Source organism: Hesperophylax consimilis, chromosome 14 (genome assembly GCF_061612785.1).
Source record: "Hesperophylax consimilis isolate HC1 chromosome 14, BYU_Hcon_1.0, whole genome shotgun sequence".
Lineage (NCBI taxonomy): Eukaryota > Metazoa > Arthropoda > Insecta > Trichoptera > Limnephilidae > Hesperophylax > Hesperophylax consimilis.
The window spans coordinates 29,124,672-29,150,594 of NC_142849.1; the positions used below are offsets into that span (position 1 = coordinate 29,124,672).

At 34.0% G+C, this 25,923-nt stretch overlaps 2 protein-coding genes across 2 annotated transcripts; both read right to left on the reverse strand.

Annotated features, from left to right (window-relative positions):
• Nucleotides 1-5,324: 5,324 nt before the first annotated feature.
• LOC149418172 (uncharacterized) lies at nucleotides 5,325-25,680 on the reverse strand. Its single transcript, XM_089639713.1, has 9 exons — nucleotides 24,582-25,680; nucleotides 24,291-24,420; nucleotides 22,414-22,579; nucleotides 21,698-21,878; nucleotides 16,683-16,800; nucleotides 16,352-16,592; nucleotides 11,905-12,193; nucleotides 9,859-9,976; nucleotides 5,325-8,685 (listed from the first exon to the last, which is right to left on the reverse strand). Exons 1-9 carry the CDS (start codon nucleotides 25,475-25,477, stop codon nucleotides 8,431-8,433), a joined length of 2,394 nt encoding a protein of 797 aa, XP_089495839.1. The 5' UTR covers nucleotides 25,478-25,680; the 3' UTR covers nucleotides 5,325-8,430.
• On the reverse strand, nucleotides 20,300-20,938 carry LOC149418173 (uncharacterized). Its single transcript, XM_089639836.1, has one exon. It carries the CDS (start codon nucleotides 20,936-20,938, stop codon nucleotides 20,300-20,302), a length of 639 nt encoding a protein of 212 aa, XP_089495962.1.
• Nucleotides 25,681-25,923: the final 243 nt, after the last annotated feature.

Consider the following 25,923-nt stretch of genomic DNA (forward strand, 5'->3'; position numbering starts at 1 on the left):
AGCAGAGGGAAACAGACGTGAAGCTAGGCAAAGATATGAAAAGAATTAAAGTGGCTAGGTCTGTGCACCTTTTGTGTTGTGAATACATAATTACCTATCATATATTCATTCGAATTTGAGGATAATAAACATAATAACAGGAGAAAAAGCTAAATAAGTGTTACTATTGTTTTTATCGAAATAATCGTATTATATCTGTCAATAATGAGTGCTCTGGACGAACCCTAGTTCTAATACAACTATAACAATTATTATAAATAACCTGCAAACTCTGATAGGAAATTTGTATTATCCCTAGGAATTCGATATAATAAGACAAACCCTTAAATTAATCTAAGCCATAACTGTGATATTATCCGCAAATAAAAGAATATATATGTGACTTTTGAGGTTAATAATTAAGGCTCATAAGTTGGAGTATTGTGGTAAAGATGACACTCACTATTTTGTGACTTATGTAAATTCTATTCTCGTCACAATTTCCAAAAAAAAATCTCTATAATTATTGAAATTTGATCTGATACATTTGCAAAGCATCTTTTGCGGGTGTTTCACAGTTTCTCTCGATGCGGGGCTCTAACTAGTCGCAATGGATATATTATCTATTAGCAAACCAAAAACCACATAATATAGCACCTATTGCACTTAAAAATATTAAGTTTGGATAGGCAGGTGATGCGGCAGTGGCAACGAATTAAAAAATAAACATAAAAATCCATCAGTCTTCGCAATAACCTGTAACCTAAAAATCTCAAAATACTACCTAAATATTTCAAAACAATTAGTAGGTAAGTACCTACATTTTTTCTTCAGTACTTACCTGCCCACTTTGTTAGGTAAGGTAGGTAGATAAGCTGCCTAATATTTTATTTCTGAGGGAAATGTTGGTCGGTTGGTCCTGTGAAGAATATAATGAGTTCTGCTTTCAAATGGCGCGCACTTAGCAACGAGCTAATAATATGGGAACGGCGCGAAGTTTTAATTAGTCGATACAGCGCTGGGCAAATCATGTTGCGATCAGGGCGGCAGGCGGTAGGCGGCAGGCGGCAGGCGGCAGTAGCAGGGTGGAAGCCACAGGGCGGGGACAGGGGTGCCGACATAGATTAGACGTGGGGAAACATACGTAAGGTACTTATTACTTACTCCTAGTCATTCCTGAGTAGGTATCTATCATATCACTTACCTACCTAGAGCATCGAGCTGATAATCTTAAATTAAGAATTATCCGTTTGTTTATTTCCAACGCATTGCTTTGACATCACGAAATGAGCACATCGTAAGTGATTTATTTATGAACACATCTTTTCTGTTTGGAATTTTTATTTCTACGGAACAGTTTTCGACTAGAGTATTTTATATTTTTTGTTTGTTTTTGTTTAGTGAATTTATAAAGCAGAGTTACAAATCAATAATTTGTCACATAACATTCTCAATTAACATTCAATTGTTTAGTAATATAATTTATCACGACTCGTGACACGTTTTTGATCGAAATGTTATATTTTTTATTCAATAAGAAATTAATAAAAATCCAGTACTCGGGCGGGGTAAAAAGCCAAGCAGGTATATGTTAAGTTTCCACCATTTAAACTTTTTACGTATTTAAATTTTTCATCAAATTATTTTTGACTGTTTGAAACCAAATTTGAAAAAAAAAATATTTGGCTAATGATATAGCGCCATTTTCGTGAAAAATCACTTCAATATTTATGTTTGCTGAAATATTTCATTAATGAAGAAAAGTTTCAACGAATAAAAACTGAACTGAGAAAGTCTTGTGAAACACGAATGCATTATAAATGGATTTGGAGAGCAGTGACATCTATAGGTGAATAGAAACAACTTAAACGGGTAAAGAAGGAAACCATTTGAAAAAAGGAATATTAATTTGTATTATAATGGTTTGCTTATACTAGGATTGATGTCTAAGAACGTGCGAAACAGGACAGATTTTTTTAGTTGACTGGCAGAGACATCTGTGAACGAATAGAAGCAGTTTAATCATGTAAGGATATAAACCATTTTGTAAAGGGAATTTTATTTTAATGGTTTGCTTACTGGCTTATAATGGTAACACTACTAGTCAATAGATGTCTCTAAATATGCAAAGATAAGAAACGTTTTAGTATGTGAACATTAGTAAATTCTCATCCTTCAAAAATAATTAAAATCATAGAATAAAAAATAACACAAGAAAAGTGACTTGTTAGCTTGATTCGGGATCCCAATATTTGCGAAATCGAGGTTTAAATTTCCAATACAAAACTGTGTATACGAATTTCGAATGGTATGGAGATCTACAATTTCAGACGAATTTAAGTGAGATGGAGTGCTGGGCTTTTGGGCTAAATGGAACATTTGTTTTCATTCAAATTTGTATGGAAGGCAATTCTAGTGTTACTCTTTATTCTATGGTTGAAACCATAATGTCAACTGACAATCACTATTATTATCAAAAAAGACATTGGAAGATACGAATTTATGTATTCCAGCTGGCGAGTCTACGACCTTCATGGCCAGAATATGCCCAATTTAAGTACAGTATAATTAACTGTAAATTTATCATTTATTTATCCAAATGAATTAGCAATACAGTAAATTCTCAATCGATCGCCAACCGAATTATCATTTTCCAACATTCGTTGTTTATTTCTTCCCTCCCAAATTAATTTCAAATAAAAATCACAAAAATAGATAGCATCGATCGTTCCTATGTATCGTTTTAAAACCATATTTCGTAACTAAATACAGGGTGCGCCAGAGAAACTTACTTATTTGAAAGTTTAATAAAAACAAAAGCACTGTAGTTATTGTTGTAATTTTTTTTTATTTGAAAATGCAATGTACCAAGTTTTTTTTCATACTGTTTTAAAAATTACATCTTTTAAATGGCGACCCTCATCGCGCATACACTGGTTAAGTCGTTTTTTGAAGTTTTCGTCCACTCTTCTCAGCATATCAATCGGAATATTGGCAATAGCATCAGGAATGTTGTTCTTCAGGTGATCTATGGTCCGTGGTCGATCGACATAAACAAGGGATTTCAAATAACCCCATAAAAAAAATCACATGGAGTCAAATCCAGAGAGCGCGCCGGCCATGGGAGATCGTCTCGGAGAGAGATGAGGCGGTTGGGGAAATGTTGTCGCAGCAAATTCATGCCCGCTGCTCTCTAGACCACAGCATAATGGCAACCATATGGCAACTGACGAGAATGGGAAACAAACTTGGGGACGTCCTCCTCCAGATGCGCCCCCTCCCGCCCCTCTACCTGCCCAACTCAACGGTCGGGAATTTTTTCAAATAAGTAAGTTTCTCTGGCGCACCCTGTACTTGGTTTCAATTAACGGCACTCATAAACAGCATGTGGAACATTCTTAATTTTTGACATTAGTTGTTCGTTATGTCGTTGCAGGGTTAACCACGACAGTGCGCGCATGCAATCTTTTTACTGTGCGGAAAATCTTTGAAAACCAAAAAGACACATTATCGAAAGGGCGAGTCCTGCCACTGTGGTAATAGAACTGATATACACGAGCCCCTCGCACGTTGGCAAATCGCGGAAACCTATGTAGGTGTTTTAAGGCGATGCACTACGTCGTGTAATATTTTAAATTGAGCCGCTATCAATAACAACCCTTACGTAGATGGCGATAAGGTTTGAATTCCCGCTTAACACTATCCGCCTGTTTTGATTTATGCAAGAAAAAAACATGGCCAAAAAGTGCCTTTTATTTTATTTTGTGGATGTTCAGGCATAAATATTTAAATTTTTTTTGATCATTTTATAAATAACTTAATTTGCCACATTATACAATAAAATCAAGACCGAAAATGGGTTTGTAAGTAGGAGATTTTGAACTTTAAAGCAGTTTTCATAGACCTTAAACATTATTTTTTTCTGGGCTTATAAAAAGACTTATCTAAAAAATACTAGATTATTTCAAAGGCCAAGATGTATTCTACTCGCAAAACATTTCTAGGCCATCAAATTTTCAAACCAAAAACACATGATTTTGCATTACTACGTATGGCATCGCCTTAAGAATATGATAGAAAGTTTTCCTGTAAAATAGCACACAGACAAAAAGGCATGTATGTAATACTATAAACATTTTATATTTGTTTTGAAGGAACCTTGATGTGGTTAATGGGCATAAATAATATTATTACATTTTAATGTTTGTAGATAACTGTCCAGCACACGCAAGTGACACAACATTTGAATGAATGTAGCATTTTTCTAGATTACCGCCATCCATTGTTTTCAGGCATTCATGGTTTTTTTCAATAGGTACCTTCAAATATGATAGAGGTTTCACTGTATTACAAAAATAATACATACCAAATAATATGTTTAAATAAATGCTGCCAATCTATATAAATAAAAATGTTGATGTTCGTTTGTTCAAAATCTTAAATCTCCAAAAGTTCTTCATCGATTGCTTTGAAATTATGACACAACGTTGCGTTCAAATACTTATGTGTTTTTATACCCAAATTAAATAGACATCACCTGTGACAGGTAAAAACATTTTAAACGTAAAACGTTGGACGTAAAACCACACACGCTATCGTTTCTCTATCTGCACAGACAGACCGAGCCACAGCAACGCTTGGCGGGGTACAGCTAGTTTATTAATAAAAAACAAAATCTAAAAAACAGTCAAGTTTTTGAGTCTCTTCAGCTAAAATCTAATAATCCGAATCCGGTAATTATCAACTTCCTGAATTTTTTTGTTTCCCGAAGAGATTCTAGGTATCTTGATTGCATAAAAATAAGAATAAATTTAGTAAAAAAAAAATAAAAAGCATGTATCATAAAAAACAATGTATTTTCATAAAATCAGATATAAAATATAACTTATTCATACTCACAAAAATGAACGGTGCAATATGAACTAACTGTCACTATAAACTTTTGATAAGGCATTTCCTAAAGGTATAAACAAATGGCTTAAACCAATGTTTGTTATTAGTTTTGTGAAAACATTATAAAACAAAAGCAATGAATGCAGTTTTGACCATATTTGATAAATTGAATGGTAGATTTAATAAAATTAATTCTTTGTAACAAGGACGGTACATAGTGGCATAGTACAAGGCACTATTTAATATCAATTCTCTAAAATACTATACTTATAATTCTACGGTACTTCATTACATGATAAATATAAATGTAAAAAATAACAATTATTAATTATGGTTGAGATAACTCAATATTTGTACATTAAATGCTTAAAGGACGGAAGCAGTACAGATCGCATTTCAAAATCAATAGAAAACTAATGCATTCCTTAAAAAATATCTTTGCCACCAACAAATTACAAACAATGTTACTAAAAACAAAAGTTCTTATAAATTATTATAAGCAATAATTAGTCACCTGAAATATCCACACGAATTGAAAATATCTCTCGAATAAAAACAATTACCGTCGACGGGTTCTGATTGGTTTAGCTTAGTGGTTCAAAGCACCTGACGGCAATCAGAAGGTGCGGGTTAAATTCCCGTCGGCGACATTTAGTTTTACTCAGGAGATATTTTCAATTTGCATGGATATTTCAGGCGAGTAATTATTGCTTATAATAATTTACTATCTTTTGTGCAACGCATAAAAAACCTTGCCTTATAAACACTAGTTTACCATTAAAAAATAACAAAAAAATTTATTGAAGTAACATTCAAACGAAAGTCATATTCATAACAATGAAATTTTTTCTTTGTTCTGAATGCACTAAAACAATATTTGCAATTTCGTTCAATGGCACTCAAATCAACTAAGACAGAAGATAAACATGTGTCAATTTTAGCAATGACTCACCCCAGTAATGGACTGGCATGACTATAAATAGGTAGCTAACAAGTTTATCTGTTTAGTTATGAGTAAATTTATCTAAAGAACACATAGTAACTACAATTTACTTGCATCACGCAAATAAGTGATTCATTTCATCATTTTAAAAACTCTTGGGGCAACTTTATTAATTTTAATCACAAAAATGTGGAATGCATCGAATCACAAAAATTTCAACACAAAAATATACGTAATTTGAATTCTTTTAAGGTTATTGATACATATTTGTCAAAAATATATTCAGACGACACATTTTATATTAAAAATTAATACATAATTGAAGAAGATTCAACCATAGATAAACACAGTACATAGTTTAAAAAAAATAAACTGCAAAGTGTAAATACATATGTACATTATTTGAAAAGTGTCTTAGATTAGATTAGATTTTGTAAAAAATTAATATCAATAAATCAGATCTCGGCATGTTGATTATTAGGAAGGGTTGTTTTAGATGTTTTGAACAATTCTTCAAATTTAAAACTTAATTTTCAAGTTGTTATTTTTTCTGTCAAGTAACTCGCCTATAAAGATATAATAACAGAACTTGAGTAGGACTTTCACAGAACTCGAAAATGAATGTTGAAATTTGATGAATTGTTCAAATTCTATGAAACAGCTGATCCTTGGACTAATACTCAAAACAGAACTGTTTGCAAATGTGCTATTCATTCTCACATATTTTCATATTGCATTTAAACAAAGCATCAAAAAATATACATTTGTACAAATACAATAATAAAATAGAAATAAATACACATAAACAATGAGTTTTAAAGTAGACCATAAAAACACTCATACATAATAATAACGTGTATTATGTTTAACACACCTTTTTTTTTTCTTATCAGTGTTCTAAAAATAACATAACTTCTAAACATGAGTGCGTATTTCGTAAAATTATAAACAAAAGAGAAATTTTGATTGTTGGAGGTGATATCTTTAGTGCAAATTTGTATAAACCCTTGGGTTCTTATTAGCTTCACGTCTACCAGCATATTTCAGGCAAATATGCTAAATTTACAGCTACTTCCCACAATGATTGCTGCCAACAGTACACTGTTTTATAGTTATGATTGGATAATTAATTATGGCTTAAACAAATTGACTTTGAAAAACTTGAGAGCTTGGTAGACGTGAAACCATAAAATACAGAACATTGCACTTTGGATGATATAAAAAATTTGTCCCATTTCCAACTTACATAATATGCATATATTAAAATAGCGAGCTTACACAGCACTCTTATGAACAGTCACACAATTGCTTTATAAACAAAAGCTTAAAGAAAATGTGCGCAAAGCGCTAAAGGGATGAATGATTTGCACACAATATTAAGTAATTTTCAATAAAAAAATAAAAAATTATTCCGTATACAGTGAAACTTTCAAAAGTCATCCAAGGGACCGGAGAAAAAATTAAGGAGACTCTAACAACAGGGGTTTGCTCGACACTCATATTTTAATAATTTCTGATGAACGTATTACTAAATTCTCAAATGTTTCTAGAGGGATCCCTACGGATGTAAGTCATTTATATTTAAGATTAATAAAAACCGGGCCTTACCATTAAAATATCGTTTGAAAATTTCATAAAACGTTTTTCAACTATAAAAATTACTTCCTCTAGAAACATTTGAGATTTTAGTAATACATTCATCAGAAATAACTCAAATAAACCCCACGAAAAGATCGATTTTCTAGGCCTGCTAGGGCAAAGTCAACCGTAGGTGAGTCCACTACACCAGGCCGCGCATCGAATATTGTTTTTACACAACTTGATCACTTATGTCGTTAGGATTCCCACTTTATTTTTTCGATAGGGCAAATTGAACCGCAGGTCTGTTCAATACACCAGGTCCGCGCGTCGCATATTTTTGTGCACGGCTGCTTAACTTACGTCGTTAAGATTCTGACTTTACTTCAGGGTATTTTCTAGTTTTAAGCGGAAAAACCGTATACTTACAAAAAATTGGGTCATTTTTCAAATTCAGTCTTCAAGTGACCGAAAAACAAAACTTCTTAAGTGAGTTTCACTGTAACTCTTATGTGTACTTTAAAAGTACATCAAGTATCAAACATAAGGATGCTGAGATACTAATATCATTCTAAAATCTAACAATAAAAAGGTTTAAGAACATCCATCAGGCTTTGTTCGAAACATTTCAATATGCAAAGAATATGGAATGTCACAAATGTACATAAATATTATTATTATTTTGTTAAAAAATGGAGTGTTGGAAGGTCAAGTTGTAATGTAAGGGAAATAGTGCAATCATAGGATAAAGAAGAAAACTAGAAGTGCCTTCTATATAAATTTGAATGGCAACAAATATGCCACTGACTTAGTACATTTTGGTTCTAGACCATTTAGTACACTTGCTTGAAATTATACATCGCCATGGTTGAAACACAGTTTTGTATGGAAATATAGGACCAAATTGGACTTGTAAGATGGGCTGAAACGTGCCCATAAGTCACTTCTTGTGTTATTCTTTATTCTATGAGTGCAAACTTAGGCATAAGATGGAGGGAAACACCTAAAGGGGCCAACGTTCTCCAAGAGTGGAAGGACTATCTGAACTTGAAGATGGCGAAGATCATGCTGATGAAGACGGTAATGGAGGTCTGCATGGCGGCAGCCCCGGCGAGGCGGCAGGTGAACATGTCGATGCGGGTCTCGCGGTCGTGGACGATGTTGGAGAACTCTGCCTCCACCAGCTGCCCGTCGTAGTACGTGATCAGGTCCTCGAAGGGGTATTCGTAGCCCTGGAGACACTCACACTTGTAGCCGCCCGTGTCGAAGCCCCTGCCCAGGATTGGAACACACTGAAAATAACAAATTACTATATTGATATATGCTTGAACATGTTTATAATGAAGGCCTTCGTTCCAAATAAATCTAAAGAATCGACATGAAACGAGTGCTGAAAGTTTGCAGGAAATATTGTACATTAAAAGCTGCATAGTCAAGTATCTAATAACTTTGTAACTGGCCCAGTAAACTGTCGGTATTGCAGATTTGTTTTCTCATTTACCGCCTTTAAGCTGAATATTTTCTATTCTCTTCTTCAAATTATCTCACAGCTACTATTGTAACAGGTAATTTGACAAAAGACCGAGAAGATGGCCGGCATGCTAGCTGGATACGGGAATTATATCACATTGCTGCCGCTCGCCCCCCGACTCGTTTGCAGGCCACAATTCAAGTATATGGATCGATTTTTACCGACACATGGGACGACTGCTCAAGATGTAATCAATTCTATTTGCTAGTTATATCAGCAGTAAGCTAATTATAGCTACCCTTATGTTTTGATCAAAACTAAATGTCTTTAAAGTTGAAAAAATTATAAATATCATCGTTGTGCTTGCAAAAACGGCTATGTTGCAGATTTCAGCAAAATGTTTATTTACACCAAAAATCAAGGAATCGGGCTCAACTTGGCTATGTACACAAGTTTAACTGTTGTTTTATTTTATTTTATTTATTTATTTATTTAACGCCCAGAGGGCTTTTACATGGTTGGTAGTATAATTTTAATTTGACAGATACTTTGAAACATAAAAAATAAGAATAAAGTTACATTTGATAAAAGCTATGCAACAAGTCATACAAACACAAGAAACAAAAACAGAAAATTACAGCTATTTGTAGGTTTACATGATGTGTTTAGGAGTATTGTTGAAATAAATGTTTTAAATGATCCACAAAACTTGCCAAGTTGGTATTGAATATGTCAACATCAACATCATGTTATCGCACAATACTCATTTAAACCTTGTTTGTTGACGGTAGTTTTTGCTTCCCCTGTAATATTATGTAAAAGGAATTAAAATAAAAAAAACTGATATTTAACGTTTCTTGATAAGTATTCACCTACTTTTGCAGCAATATTTTTTTCAAGTATACACATTATTCATCATTGTCACTTCACTATTATCTACATTGTAAAGTAGTGATGTGATAATAATTGTTTTAAATAAATATGGTAAACTTACATAGGACGTCTTCTTGTCACATTTGTGCGTTCCCTTGAAGGCATTAGGAACACTGTAGGCATCGGGACACTGGTTCAGATCTAGCTGCATTAGGTCCATAGTGACAGCCACAACTCCCCTACAAATAAAATAAACATTTAGAAGAAGAAAACAAACCCCAAATGAGCCAGGACTCAATACGGACAAATACATAAGTAGGGGTCTGTTAACATTTGTTTGGGCTTGATGAAGTCTTCAATAACAGACGCATGGTTTTTTTTGTTTTTACTGCACAAAACTGCTGTAAAAAAGGTGCCAAGGTAAGGAGTCTTACCCAGCGTACATTTCGGCGTTAGCTCAGGTGGTAGAGAATAGAGTTCCATATCTTCAGGTTTCAGGTCAGCCAACGGGCTTTTACACGGGGAACAAATGCCAAGTAGACAACTCCATATTCGTCAAAAGAAACACAAAATGGGAGTATGATAGTATATTCACAAGCACAATTACATTACAGATACACAAATGAGAAGGGTTATTAACATCCTAAATATTTCTAGCTGTTTGTTAGGAACAATCTCTCTCTATAGTTAAGAGTTCTGGCTGGAAAGCCTGGATGTTGACACGATTCTAATCATAAAGGCACATGTGGAGAAATGGTAATTAATCAGCTTACATGAATTGCAGGAGGAACAACACGTACATGTTGAATCACTAATATGGCGGGATATCTTCTGTATTGTACGCGCCATTGCGCGTGCAATTCTCCATCGTAAATTGGTACAAAATTAGATACCGGTTTTTAAAGTACTTGCACAAAAATAGCCGTTTATTCGGGCGCGCTACGAGAGCGTCTTTGTTAATTGCAAAGCACACATGTTGTCAAGGCCGAGGTTAGATTTTAAGTGTGACCGTTGATGATTTCGTCAGCCAGCGTGCGCGAGCATTGTGCAGTTTACCAACTTAACCGTGCGCAATGCGGACGCATGCGCACAACGAACAATGGTGTCAACTGACAGCTAACTAATTTGAATTCGCGGTAGTTTTTAAACGTGTTGATTTGTTACGTGACACTGCATTTCACTTTATTTAATGTTACAAAGAGTTAAATTATTCCCGACCCGGACAAAACACTTTTACTAATGGTCTGTAGACCATAATGACTGCTTGTTACTATTTTATAGGAGAGAAGAAGAAGGAATCCAGTCAGCGAGGCTTTTTATAATCTAACCAAGTAAAACACATTGACAAGCTAATTGTAAACAAACACTGTCAAAGAAAGCCAATTGATAAGGCAAAACATCTGTTTCATCTGTTAGCCCTAGTTTTACCTCTGACCGCTAGGTGCTAGGCAGGAGCCTGTAAAGTAACTGGTGGTGAACTTTGCTAATGGTTCGTACATTTTTAACAGGGTCTTAACAGAACCGTGCCAATTCAGAAGAACAAGCAGCTATTGTGAGTGAAAAGCACGATAGCTGTAGTAAATGAATTGCAGGAAGAAATGTCCATTATGCAATGTCTCACCTTAGATAGGAAATGGCTCAGATACCTAGGGGGCTGTGGAACCCGGAGACATTGTCACAACATCTAATTGTAAATTCGGAGCTTGACAACACTAGTCTAGTCAACGTAAGGGTTCCTACTCGACACACTAGACATAAGGAGCTATTTAAATATCACCAAATTATGAAACATATTCACCAATTCCTCAACTATGTACATAGTTTAACAAATGAATATATAAATGATATCGACATTTTTAACATAACTAATTTGATTTTAAAACAAACCTTAAATATTTTTTAGATTATCTTTTTTTTTAATCAATTGATAACCATCGTAATAAAAGTAATTATTATAAGCAACATTTGTTTGTTACTATTACCTGTAACCATCTCATGTACCCAATATAAAAGCCCTAAGGGTATACAAAAGAGTAAAATAAATAAAAAATAAACGGAATTGGGCCACTACCAAACATGCGAGATCTGAGTGCTTATAGGAGCTATGCAGACCCTTATGCAGATCTCCGTAACAACATTTAATGAAATATATTTGTGATCAACTTACTTGAACTCCAGTTTAACCTTCAGGTTATCCCACCCGAAGTAAGGAACTGCGTAAGTGATGACCCATTTGGGTACCTTCCCCAGGCAGTCGAAGTACGGATTAGTCCAATATCCGTGTTCCAAGTTGGCCGCATGGTAGAAGTTGGGGTAGTGCTCGTATTTCTTCATGTAGCCTCCGGTTTCATTGTAGCGGATCTTTATCTTCATGTAGAACTTCTCGAGAGAATCGAAGTTAGTTGACCACCTCTGCTTGAGGAACTGAAACCAGTCCTTGTTGGTGTACAAATCCTCTGGAAACAAAATTAAAACATTAAGGACGCGTCGTTTCACAGAATTAGAAAAAATTCTTCAAATTTCAAGGTTAAAATTAACCCTTAGTCAGACGCCGGGGTATATGCATCCCACCTGGAATTATGCCATTCCTAAACAGGCGACTTATTCCAGACATTGTAAGATTTTATAATCAGGAAAGTATTGTTGGGCTGTATTTTAAGATTATCTAATGATTTTCACATTGAACAATTCATCAAATACACGACTACTGCCATATATCTGCGCGGAAGTTCGAACAAAGCCACACGTTGCCGACATTTTGTAAACTTGTCGATGACGATAGACTCCTGCGACCAGCCGGGTGAGGATGTTATGAGATGTTAAACACGGCATCAATTGTGTTGGACATTTTGTAGCAATGCAGATGCTTTGGATCAATACTAGGAACAACTAACAATTAACAAAATGTAGTATATGTGAGTTTGAAAGAGTGAGATAGGGATGCAAGAACGAGAGAGTGAATGTGTTTGCACCGGTTATAGTAAACGGCCATTGCTATTCTTGGATTACGAGTGACAGATCAGGTGTGTGTTGTTCATTAAGTTAAGGCGAAATAGGTAGACTTGACCTGAAATTTGGCATTTTTGAGGCCAGTTTTAGACATATGGACACTTTTCTAGAGAAAAACACAAATTGATTTCGAAAGATCGTTATTTTATCTATTAAAGTAAGATGTTAAATTTTGAAAAATAATATTATTTTCATACCATAATAAAGTGTTACCGTTGGACGATGCGCAGATTTGTTGCATTTTCAAAGGCTTGTATTATACAACAAATATTTCAAATCATATAATAATACAGTATAAACAATCAATAAATTATCTATCATATGTATGTATAAGAATTTTGTTTTTATTTCAAATAAAATTACTAATAAATTAATCCGAGGACGCGTTTTGTGACGAAAATCCCTCAATTTGACTATTTATTTATGACCTTACAAATTGGTATAGTTGAGATTTTTTTACAAAAATAATATACATACTATGATATTATTGAAACATTAAAAATAATTTATGACCAAGAAATATATTCTTAAAGTATATAATAGTAATTAATTTCGATTCGCGTTTATTGTTTGTTCGTTGTTTCTGATTACCTCGGCGCAAGACGAAATTTTTATCATTCCCCGCTGCGACAGGGCGGCGAGCGGACGTCTATTCCACGCCAGTCTACTTGATAACATTTTAACGAAATTCCGCGTTTTAAAATGGGGAGAAAAATACTATCGGACAAAATTTTTATAAGAAAACAAAAATTTCGTCATCAAAAACGTACATGGGAAAAATATTTGCAGAAAAAAAAAGGGTTAGTCATATTTAATTATCCTTGTACATTGTACGTACTCTATGTGCTACAGGGTCGTTCAAACGAATCAGTCAGAATACGCATATATTTTTTATAACATTTAGCGATAATTTTGTGTTGTTTAATTTTCAGGGAAAATAATCACCTACCGACGAATGATTGTGATTCTGAAGCAAATATTGTCTCTAAAATTCCGTCGGTATGTGTAAGTGTAATTTACATTAATATTATTATTATTTTATTATGTAAATAGGTAATACCTACAATATATTGTGAATCATGGATATTATGGTGACCGAAACCGTCAATATCGGGGTATTTATAAACTAGCAATTATTCCCGGCGTTACGCGAGTTACACGCACAAAACCATACCCTTGTATACATGGTGTCGGGAAACGCGTAGTATATTACTGTGACCGATTCAACTCTAATTACCGCGGTAATTATAAACAAGCATTTACTACCCGGTGTTGCGCGATTTACGCGCATGCAACATTACCACGTGTACACGGTGTCGAGAAACTCGTGGTGAAATTACGGTGACTGAAACCGTGAATATCGCGGTAATTATAAAATATCAATAATTCCCGGCATTACGCGAGTTACACGCACAAAACCATACCCTTGTATACCAGCGCCCTTGAGGTGATTTCAGCGCCCTTGAGGTGATTTTGCACAAAAACGGCGCTATACAAGTCATCCAATTATTATTATTATTATTATTATGGTGTCGGGAAATGCATGGTATATTACGGTGAACGATTCAACAGTAATTACCGCGATAATCATAAACCATAATTTACTACCCGGCGTTGTGCGAGCAACACGTATGCAACAGTACATTGTACACATGGTGTCGGGTAACTCGTGGTAAAATGTTTCCAGTCATGGATTCAACGTTGGGATAAGTATATCTCTAGTCAAGCACAGTACTTCGAAGGAGATTAATTCCATTTGCATGTAAACTTATTTGTAATAAAATTTTCTTAGTTACACATTAAGCTGTACAATTTCTGTTTCGAAATCTTCCTCATATAAATATATTTAACTGGCTACAAAAGAGCAGGAAATGCCGCATTTTAATCTATGCGTATATGATTCCCGTCAAAATAACGGTTTTGATTCGTGATGTGCGATTCAAATCATATTTTTGTTAATCATTTCTATTCCATTGTCCAATTCCCTATTACATTGGTATAATTCAACATATTTAGTATTTTTCGTGTTACTTTTTGTCAGTTTCATAATGTCATATTGTGAATTGAGCTTCTTGTTTTAGAAGAAAAAAAAACGAGGTTATTTTGGTATACTTACTTTAACCACTCGGAACATTAGAACGTCAAAAGACGTAAATATGATAATAGAGGTCAAGACATTAGTACGTCTTTTCACGTAAACGCGCGAGATTTTACAAAAATCGATTTATTTCCATCACTAGTATACGGATTGCCATGATTTAAAAAACAGAGTATCGATAATGAATAACGCTACGCGTCTGCATTCTAGAATATCTATGAAATGTAGAGGTGCATTATCTGAGTCGATTGAATCTGTCATCTTGTTCGTTCATAATTTATTGCGTTTTTAAATAATTTATTAAAAATATTTTAGTTTGGACGGTTAATATTTTGAGGTGACTAATAGTTTTTAATTATATTTCTTCAATATATAAAGTGTTATTTCTTTATGATACTCAGAAAAAAGTACATTTTTCACAGCTTTGAAATAATGGTCAGCGATTTTTACATATTTTTGACGTTTTCAGAAAATGTATATTTAGACACGCAAATATTTACGTATAACAAAACAATACGATAGTGAATTTCATAATCTTTCCAAAACATTTTTTAGAATGAGGCTACGTTTCCCAAAACGTGAGTTATGAAGCTTTTAACAAAACTCGTGAATAACACAAAAATTTTCGCGTTTTGACAGTTCGCAAAGGAACACAAAGTAAATAAAAGTCCTTTTCTGAGAGGTTAAGTATTAGAAATAAAACTTACTGGTAATACCTATCTTACAAACGGATAAATATGTAAGACGAGAGATTTTTTACAATCAAACTTAATGTTAATCACTTTTGTAAAACCTATGTAAAATAAAATTTAAAAAAAAAACAAGTGAATAAAAATATTTGAAAAATTTAAAAAAAATGTTTATTCAAATACCTACTTATTTTGTACCTACTATGTCAACGCACTGCATTTGTATTTATTTATGTTTACGCACTCCGACGTATAATTTACAAATATGTATGTAACTACTTATTAGGAAGAAAGCTACAACCGAAAATTCAAACACAATAATTGTTATTTCATCGGAACCATGCTGTAGGTTTCGACCGCCGCGCGGAGTGGACGGCTGGCAGTGGAATGAATATGGTATTTCTGTCTCGTTCTAAAAAACGTCCGATTGCGAGACTGTCTTTTGACGAAATTCGAATTCTCGGTCGCTGGTTAATACGCCTTAATAACATTGTATTAAGTGTTCAGTGATAAATTCATGTTATAAATCGGAGATGGACTTATCAATTACTTCTCCGTGATATATAAAGGATATAACACAAAGGATATAAAAATGACAGCTACAGCAACTGTTTGGTTGTAGTGAGGTTATGATCGAGAATTCCACATTGGCATTTTTCTTAGAGAGGAGAGATTTTTGTTTAGCTATCGTTTATAGAGTATGGATTAGAAGAATTCTATTGTTTAAAATCTGTTGTTACGTAAATTGGATGACACCTATACAATATGCGGTATGTATTTAAATAGCTTTGACAAGTAGTGATAAAAGCATTAATTACCTGTCGTATTAAGTCTGGCCAAATCCTCCAGCTTGAACTTCCTGGTGTTCAGCTGAGTCTTGTAAGCGTAGGGAGCGAAGAAGGTGCGGTTGGTGAACTTGTTGCGGTCCCAGTAGGTTCCCGCAGACCAGATCTTGGTATCTCCGAGTATCAGAGCCAGGGTCTCTCCCATCATCTGATCCTCCGAGAGGGGCTTATCGGCCACCCGCTTTCCAGAGTACACCTCTTTCGGATCGGATATCTAAGAAAATAAAAAATAAATTTTAAATTTTAAATACAATAAAACCACAAAGAATTTTTTTCAGGTACGTATATAAATAATATGTGTTACCTGCAAGAATGCACTGATGAAGTTAGAGAGTCTGACGGCCATTTTAGCTTCATTCTCAAATTGCTCCCGGGCCCCAAAGCCGATATCTCCGTGCAAAATTAGATCCTGCTTATTGTACCTTAAAGAGACAAACATTCATTAAATTACGGGTACATTTTTAAGCAAGGTTTCCCAACCTTTTTGAGGTTGGGAGCTACTTTTTACTTTAATTTTTATTAGGATCAACTTCTTACGAAAAAATTTTCTGTTGTTTTAATTTTAGTTATTCAAAACTATTACCGCTAAACCACTTCATCAACTGAAGCCTCGACTCGTAAATCTCATTGTCGTTTTGTCTAATATGAGATAATAATTGTAAATGATTTAGAAGCTCGATTTCTTTTTACTGCTCTCATCTCTGTACAGTTTTGGTTTGCAATATTTTTTGTTAAAACAAGTATTTCCTAATCAACCGTAACAGTCATCCAAGATGGCGTCGCATTTGAGTGTGAGTTTCACGAAGTCTGATGAATGGGAGGACATCAAACGTAAAACCCTGAAGGATGACGGTGAATAGTATTTAACCCGAAATGGGAAACACATGCCATCAAAATCGGGTAAGTACGTGTTAGTAGAAAACGAATCTAACTGTCTCCGACGGCTCTCAGATATCGTTAGATTGTTTAAAAGGTATGTTTATTGGATTTATTTCAATATTTATTTATTTTAACTCATACCACTCCTTTGTCGAGTGTGGCTCGACATTATATTTCTTACACCAACTCCTATGTCGAGTCATACTCGACATTATAGTAACGCAATTTCGAAAAATAATTTAAATTATCAAATGTATTTTTGATAATTTAAACACTTAGGACGGGTTGTTTCGGAGAATCTGAACAATTCATCAAATTTCAACGTTCATTTTCAAGTTCTGTGAAAGATTTTTTCAAGTTCTGTCTTTATTTCAGTTTTGTCAAGCAACTAGCCTACAATGATATAAAAACAGAACTTGACTAAGACTTTCACAGAACCCGAAAATGAACGTTGAAATTTGATGAATTGTTCAGATTCTCCGAAACAACCCGTCCTTAATATCTCATTCTGAATATTCCGAATACGCAAAATACATATATCTCGTCAAGTTTCGCCTTTTAGATCATTTTTAAAATCGTATTATTTTTAACCTTCTAAATGCACTGCGCAGTTATTTGGTTGCGACGCATGTAAGTAGGTAGGTACTTGCCTGTCTACCTGCGTAACAATAGGAAGCGCTGAGGGATTTCTCCCAACACATAACAAAGGATTATTATACCTATTCACTTGTTATCACATAATATTTTGTTCTGTTTGTGTATTTACATTTGTTTTTACTGTTTTTAGTAGCAAATATTTCGTGGCCGAGAAAGCACATGTGTCGTTCGGTCTTGAAAATAATACTCAGTAATTAGGTGAAAATATAGTTTTACATTTCTTTTTGTAAAGAAAGAGTAATAAAAATTACATATTTTAAAAATTTTTGTTTAACTTTTTATTGAGGCCACTTTTTATCCCTTTTTTGTAAATTAATTAAGGAGTTGGTAGTAGGTAATTAAAAAAAAAATTAGGAGTGCAAAGGGTTAAGGAACATAAAATCTTAATATTAATTTAATATACAAAGGAGGATGGAAAAGAAACAGACCAATTATAAATGTTCACAAATGGTTGAATTGGTAATATGTATACAACACAACTAAGTATTTCGTGAGTATTTAGTGAAAATTGGTAATATACAACTAAGTATTTAGTGAATATTTTGAATTAATGTAACATGTTTTTTAACTAATCAATGGTTACATAATTTATAATTTATTTTATTTACAGGGTAAAATCTGCAAATATGTACTACCAAACGCTAACATATTTCAAGCAAGACAACAATTTTACACTAACAAAATATTTTAAATTTAAATTAAATGTTCATTGTATTTTTAAATGTATATATTTTAGTATTGCTCTTGTTTTAAAATAAATGTAGGTATAACACTGTTTTGTTTTCCAACTTATTAAGGTATAGGTCTCGCAAGTTAAGTTGGCTTCATCACAGTACTCACACAGATGCAAAACTTACATACAGCGTGTTTCGATTTAAGATTGAAAAAAAAAACAATTGATGATTATTTCACAATTGAGAACTCTAAGGACCGGTTGTTTCGGAAAATTTGAACAATTCATCAAATTTCAACGTTAATTTGCAAGTTCTGTGAAATTCCTATTCAAGTTCTGATAATATATCATTATAGGCTAGTTGCTTGACAGAACTGAAATAATAAGAGAACTAGAAAATATCTTTCACAGAACTCGCAAATTAACGTTGAAATTTGAATAATTGTTCAAATTCTCCGAAACAACCCGTCCTAAGCCAAAGCGTGTTGAAGTCGGTCACATAAAACTTATTTTGTTTTACGACATCGTTATTGAAATATTGAAGTTTATCATTTTTTTTTCTAAACTAATGTGATAATTTTCAGGATTGAATTCAAATGGGTAGGTATTCTTAAAAAAGACAATGGTATTGCTAACAATTCTTAGGACGGGTTGTTTCGGAGAATCTGAACAATTCATCAAATTTCAACGTTCATTTTCAAGTTCTGTGAAAGACTTTTTCAAGTTCTGTTTTTATTTCAGTTTTGTCAAACAACTAGCCTACAATGATATAAAAACAGAACTTGAATAAGTCTTTCACAGAACCCGAAAATGAATGTTGAAATTTGATGAATTGTTCAAATTTTCCGAAACAACCCGTCCTTAGTCATTTATGTAAGAATGCTGTACATAACAAACTTCCATCGATAATGACCCTAATTCACGGAAATTACGGCAATTGGAATTTATACCTAATTGTTTTTCGGGGAATAATTATTATTCTGACCAGTAATATTTATTTTACAAAGCATGTTTAATGTTAATTTGATATATTTCCTAGAAGTATAATTAACCCACATTTCCAAAATTTTATCGTTTCCTAGAATATTTATTTATCTATTTTAACGAAGGGATGGTTTCTTTATGTCTTTGAAAGAATCGCAAAGATGTGATTTTTTTTACAGGGTCATTTCGGAAAACATCAATAATTGCATTCAGAGTGAATGAGTGGTTTCTTCAGTGAGATCATAAGTAGGAGATTCTTTCCATACCATATTTTAGAGAACATTTATAATTGTATAATTAGAATGTACACATTTATAAACCAATATATTTATGACATATGAGTTCCCAATGTTTATATGACTAGATATTTAATTTTAAATAAAGTACTATAATTTTTAGAATTTCTTAAGTAGTAGATTTTACACATTTATAAACCAAGTATATGACAAATGATTTTTTTTTCAAGCTCGTTTTGGAGAACATTAATTTGTTAGTTGTTTCTTTATTTATTTTGTTTTGCGCCCAGAGGGCTTTTACATAAATAATAAAGGCAGTACATATTAACATGATAAAATACTTTAACATGAGAAAAAAATAGTATAAATAAAGTTATGATGGAGATAAAAAGTATATAAATGAAATGAAAATATAAGCAACAAAATTTTTAAGAACAGTGAGATAATATCAATAATTTACGATAAAAACTATCCCACTGGACCTTTAGCACATTAGTCAGAATCATCTAAAAGTTCACCTATACCACTTATTTCCCCACTGATTGAAGATCCTAAAGATGATCCAACGGAGGTATCTTCATCTGATTCCCCAAGATGTATTGTGAATTCATCAGTGTAAGTATCGATCTTGGGTTCTAATTTTTCGTATTTATCCTCTTGTTCCTTGACCTTTCTAAAAATGTCTTTGAATGTCTGGGCATTAATTGCGACAACTTCTTCTCCAAGTAAAGTCTGGACGGAATCCATCGTAAAAGTAACATTCCTGACAGCTACGCGTCCTTTTATTATTCCCCAACAGAGTTCGATTGGGTTCAGCTCTGGGTGGTATGGTGGCAGACGCAATACTGAGTGACCATGCTTTTCCAGCAATTGGTCCAGAATGTATTTCTTGACTCGTATCTTGTGGAGCTTAATAATATCATACAATATTGGTATTGTGTTTTTAATCGGATACGGTATTCCATGCTTTTCCAACCAGGTCAGCATAACTCCTTTTCTTGAACTTGATGTCGGGATCCTTTCGCATTCTTCATTGTGGTATGACGCATTGTCTATAACAAGCACAGATTTTGGTTCCAGATTTGGCAAAACCTTTTCCGTGATCAATTTTCTGTAATTGGCAGAATTCATAGCACCATGGTAGTCGCCAGTCCTCTGATCAGATTTAAATGTTAACAGTGCGTTGGGTACAAAACCATTTTCACTGCATGCATGAAGTATTATTAGACGTTTGCCTTTAGACACAGGAACTTTAGCTCCTTTATTGGAGTTGTCAGTCCACGCACGCGGTGTTGTATGTGTACTATGAATGTATGTTTCATCAGAATACACAATTGGACGTCCGTCATTCCTATATTCTTCTAATTTAGTGAGATATGTGGTACGTTTAAGTCGGATATCATTTTTTTCAATAAGCAACTTTCGGTTGTTTTACAAAAATTTGAACAATTCATCAAATTTCAAAGTTAAAATTCAAGTTACATTTTTTGATTGTGCCTATCGGCAACGGCGGCACACAAGAGGTTAACAGATAAGCACGAATCTAGTAAAACCAATTTTTTTGATATTAATAGTTTCATAAATGGTCGTAAATTGTAAATATGGTAATAAAAATTGTTTTAAAAATTCACAATCCTTATTATTAGGATGACCAAACTTTTCTCCGTGATCAACAAATTGGGAATCCTAGTTTTAATGTACTTTTAAACCATTGATATATAATTTACTACACAAGATCGACCGCTGAAAAAGTATCTAAAAACAGAAAATCTGTTTGTCAGTAAAAATTTTCAGCTGGAAACATATTTCCATCATGAGCTACGGAGCTCTGAAATATTCATTTAACTGTGACACTATAGAATAGATAAAATAAAATGCAATTGAACATACTTGGAACAGTTGTGCGGCTGCACGCTGTGAATGAACCTCAGTGCCTGATCAATGTTCATCTTGTGGCTGTGCAGAGAGGCCGGGCCAGTGGTGTAGTTCTGGTATTCGTAGAAACGGTCCATGTACAGCATCTTGATGAAGGGGTGAGCCTTCTCCCACTGAACCGGCATCTTCTGTACCCCTGTTAGAATTAAACAAACGATTTAGATAAAGAAAAACCATTAATTTCATGCAACAAAACCATACAGTGTCCGAAAACTCATAGTACAAACGGGAAACCGGTGAATCTGCATCGCATAAAGATCCCAAAAAAACTACTTTTTAAACTTTTTTCATCAAAGAAATAAAAAACTTTTTTAAGCCAGGTCTACGCTTCAACGCATTTTAAAAGATATTACACAAAGTTATTTTTTTAGCTTTTCAACTTTTCAGCATTTACAAAAAACTTACAGAAAATTCAAGCATTGAATATATTTTATCATTAGAAAATCTGATTTCATTTGTGCTGATGAAGAACTATTACGGATATCAAATGGCCTTCAGGATGACTTCAATGATAATCTGATTATTATCTTAATGACTGTACAGTTTAAGATTGTTGTAAACAGAAGTGGCGCCCTCTGTTATTTTAAAAGAGAACCGTTCAAATTTTCAAACCGTGGCATCGGGTTTTTATCTGATGGTAATTATTATTATTATGTACATCTATGACTTACATCCAATTTTGAGACAGTCAAAGTTGTTGTAATACTGTTCATCGGTAGCTCTTTCTACTATCTCCCCCAGGTAAGGCCTTCTAACTACATTAGGCAATCTCCAGCCCGGCTTGCATCTGCACTGGTATCCGCCTCTTCTGTAACCCCAGCCATGGAGAGGTTCACACTGCAATCATGGTAACAGTTAAAGATTAGACATTGGGTAGCTGGTGTATAATGCGTGAGCAGTGTCAATATGTGCATGCTGCGGGCTGGCGTACATGAACAGATTATATGTTAAAAAGTGTTAGTATTAATAGTACAGTCCATGACTATCCTACAAGAAGCTGCAATGATTTTAGGCTTCCTAAGACAAATTTATTGGCAACACAAAACAATATTTATTAATTATTTTACAAGCAATAATTATTCGCCTGAAACACTTATCCACATTGAAAAATCTCCTGATAAAAGATACATGACGCCAACGGGACTCGAACCCGTGTCCCTTCGATTTCCGGTCGACAGCTCTGACCACTGAGCTATGGCGGCTTATCTCTTATCCGCGAAATAATTCAATATATATTAGTGTTTCATTCAACAATTACTGCTTGTTACATTTTTTCACCTGAAAACAACCAACTTTATTTTATATGAGAAAGGCATTGTAAGTGCTAACTCTCTCACTAGATGGCGTCGAAACAAATTGTCTACATTTTTAGGTGAAATACTAGAACTTGAGTCATGTATCTTTTATCAGGAGATTTTTCAATGTGGATGAGTGTTTCAGGCGAATAATTATTGCTTGTAAAATGATTGTTACCCTTTGTGCTATGCATAAAAAAATCTTGTCTTAAACATTAGTTTACCAAAAAAATAATAATTAATATTTATTAAGTTTTGTAGTTTTTCGTGGGTTATGTCTCGATGTTGTGAAGTCTAAATATTAGTACATATGTAGGTAATAGACTATTTTTATAGTAGTTTTAGAATAGATGTACACAAGATATAAAATGTTAAATTTTATAACTAAATAAAATATACTTTAAAAAACAAAACAGGTATGTATATGGAAACAGAGGCACAGTTTCTCACACATGCTTAGCTTTACTCGCTATCGTTAGGAATATCAAGAAATTAACCAATATTTTTTTAATATAAAGAAACGGAACAACTTAATACTAAACCTATCATTTAACTCTTTGAGTGCAGGAAGTGCCTATCGGCTATGAAAAATTTGTTCCCGTTGAATGCGCCGTGGCTGATAGGCACTATCAAAATATTATACTTTCTTTACATGGGATGTTCGTAGCTTACTAAAATAAATCGTACTTTATTGGCAACAAAATGAACAATGAGATAAGAGTTCTTGCTTTTTGTTTCGTAAAGAGCAGCCATTTTAAAAGAATAACAAAGTTACTACTGTGTCATTCTTCAACGCGCCCGCCTAACGCGCAGTTATTTTTAAAAATTTATTTAATTTTTTCAAAATTCCAATGTTATGTTTTTAGATTAAAAAATTGAATTGTTTGAATGCGAAAATAAATATTCTTCTACAGAAAAATATTTTTATATAGGAAAATAAACATTGGAATTTCGAAAAAAGTTATTTATCCTTTTTACTTCTACCATCATGTAGAATCACCTTCCAGAGTTAGCGCACTTTACCCCCGGACACCCTGTATACTATTATAAACACATCATTTGGTAAGACGTTACAATTTACAAAAACATAATTTTGCAAAAAACAAGTAAGTTATTACGAAAATAGAATCAGCTGGCGCACGGCGAGAATTTACACACGACGGAGGTAAGCTCGGCGTTCAAAAGGTTAAGAAGTCAAGACATTCAAGCTACCTTCATAAATGAAATGTAAAATATAATATTGTTGCACTCACTTCAGTTGTCTCCTTTTTACATCGAGCAGTATCGGCAAATCTGTTGGGCCCACTATTGCCTTGGCCCGTTGGACACTGATTTATGTCTATTCGTTCATAATCTAGTTCGAGAACTGCGATGGCGGTGTACCTGGAAAATATAGAAACAAACTCCATTAGAAATAATGTACCTTAGGTTTATTACAGTTGACATGTGACCCTGCTTTATTGTTATGTTGTATAAATACTTAAGTGTTGAGTCATAATTAATAAGAATTAACAATGACAATGAAATGAAAGAAAGGAACTTACGTTGGATATTCAATATGCCTAAATTGGGTGTGTCTGGGGTAGATATCGGCAATAGGAACCACAGCGCTCACCAGCCACTTGTTGGATCTTCCACAGTCAAAGTATGGGCGGGTCCATTTTACAGGTCCCGGGTACTCGTCAGCACCAGGAGGTCCGTGGAACGTGTAAGTCTCGTTGGTGTTGTTGGCATATCTAATCTCTACTTGATATGTAGTCTTGGTGTCGTGCCTGCTCGCCACAATGTCGGGCAGCCATTGCTTGAACCACTCGTTAATTCTATAATAATCTGATGTGTAATCTTCCGATAAGGTATCGGGAGGAATACCACCCAAATCTTTAACGGTAAAGGTGTTAAGTGTAGAAATCTTTTGAAGATGGATGGGGTCATTGAAATCGTCAGCACGGTATGTTCTCGGAGCAAACCTAGGCATGGTTTTGTTGAAGAATCCTCTATAAGATGATGTATAAGACATGTTTGGAGAAAAGTAGATTGCACTAGCGTTGATGTGCGGATTGGCTGATACGTCAGCCACAGTGGACAGGAAATAGTACATCATACCAGGATCGTACGTATCATTGATCGCTGGACGGATGAACCTGGACTGTAAAATATAACTCCAGAAGAAAGACCGACTGAGAGCTAAATTGTGTAAATGAAGCAAGGCGGTTCTGTTCGGGAACACAGGATTAATATTGATGTCTTTGATGTCCGGTAAATGAGACACGGAATCTTCAGGCAAATAGAGATCGCCCAAGTGCATAATGGGACAATTATCTGCCGTAACTCTGTCCATTCTGTATTGCACTTCATCGAAACTGTCTTTGGCCTGCCATTCGAATTGGCCACTCACGCCCATCCAACACAAACAAATTAAAACTACGGTAAGGCTTTCCATCGTGATAACTTTTTCACGAGGAATTAATAAAAGGAAACCAAATTATGGCTTGTGCATTGCACTTTCAGTGTGCAACTTATTTTATTTGAAAAATAACCTGATTACACATATTATTCTCCACGAATAACAAAACAATTTTCACACAAACAGCAAACAACGCAAGCCGAAAACATGAATCAGAGATAAATAACTGACACACCTGACACACCCCTGTATAATGTTGCCAATAGTTAAAAGTATAACTCGCTAGAATGCTTTAATTTGTTACACAAAGTGTTGAAATTGTAAGCCAGTTCAAAATTCCTAAAAGTTATAAATTTGTTGTTTTACAAAAAATTATAATTATAGCATTATACAGGCCCTTTTTATTGGGTTTGGCCCAATTTGATAAAAGTTCATTTTGGGTAAAGTTTTGCCCCTTTTTACATACAATAGCAATGTGCAGC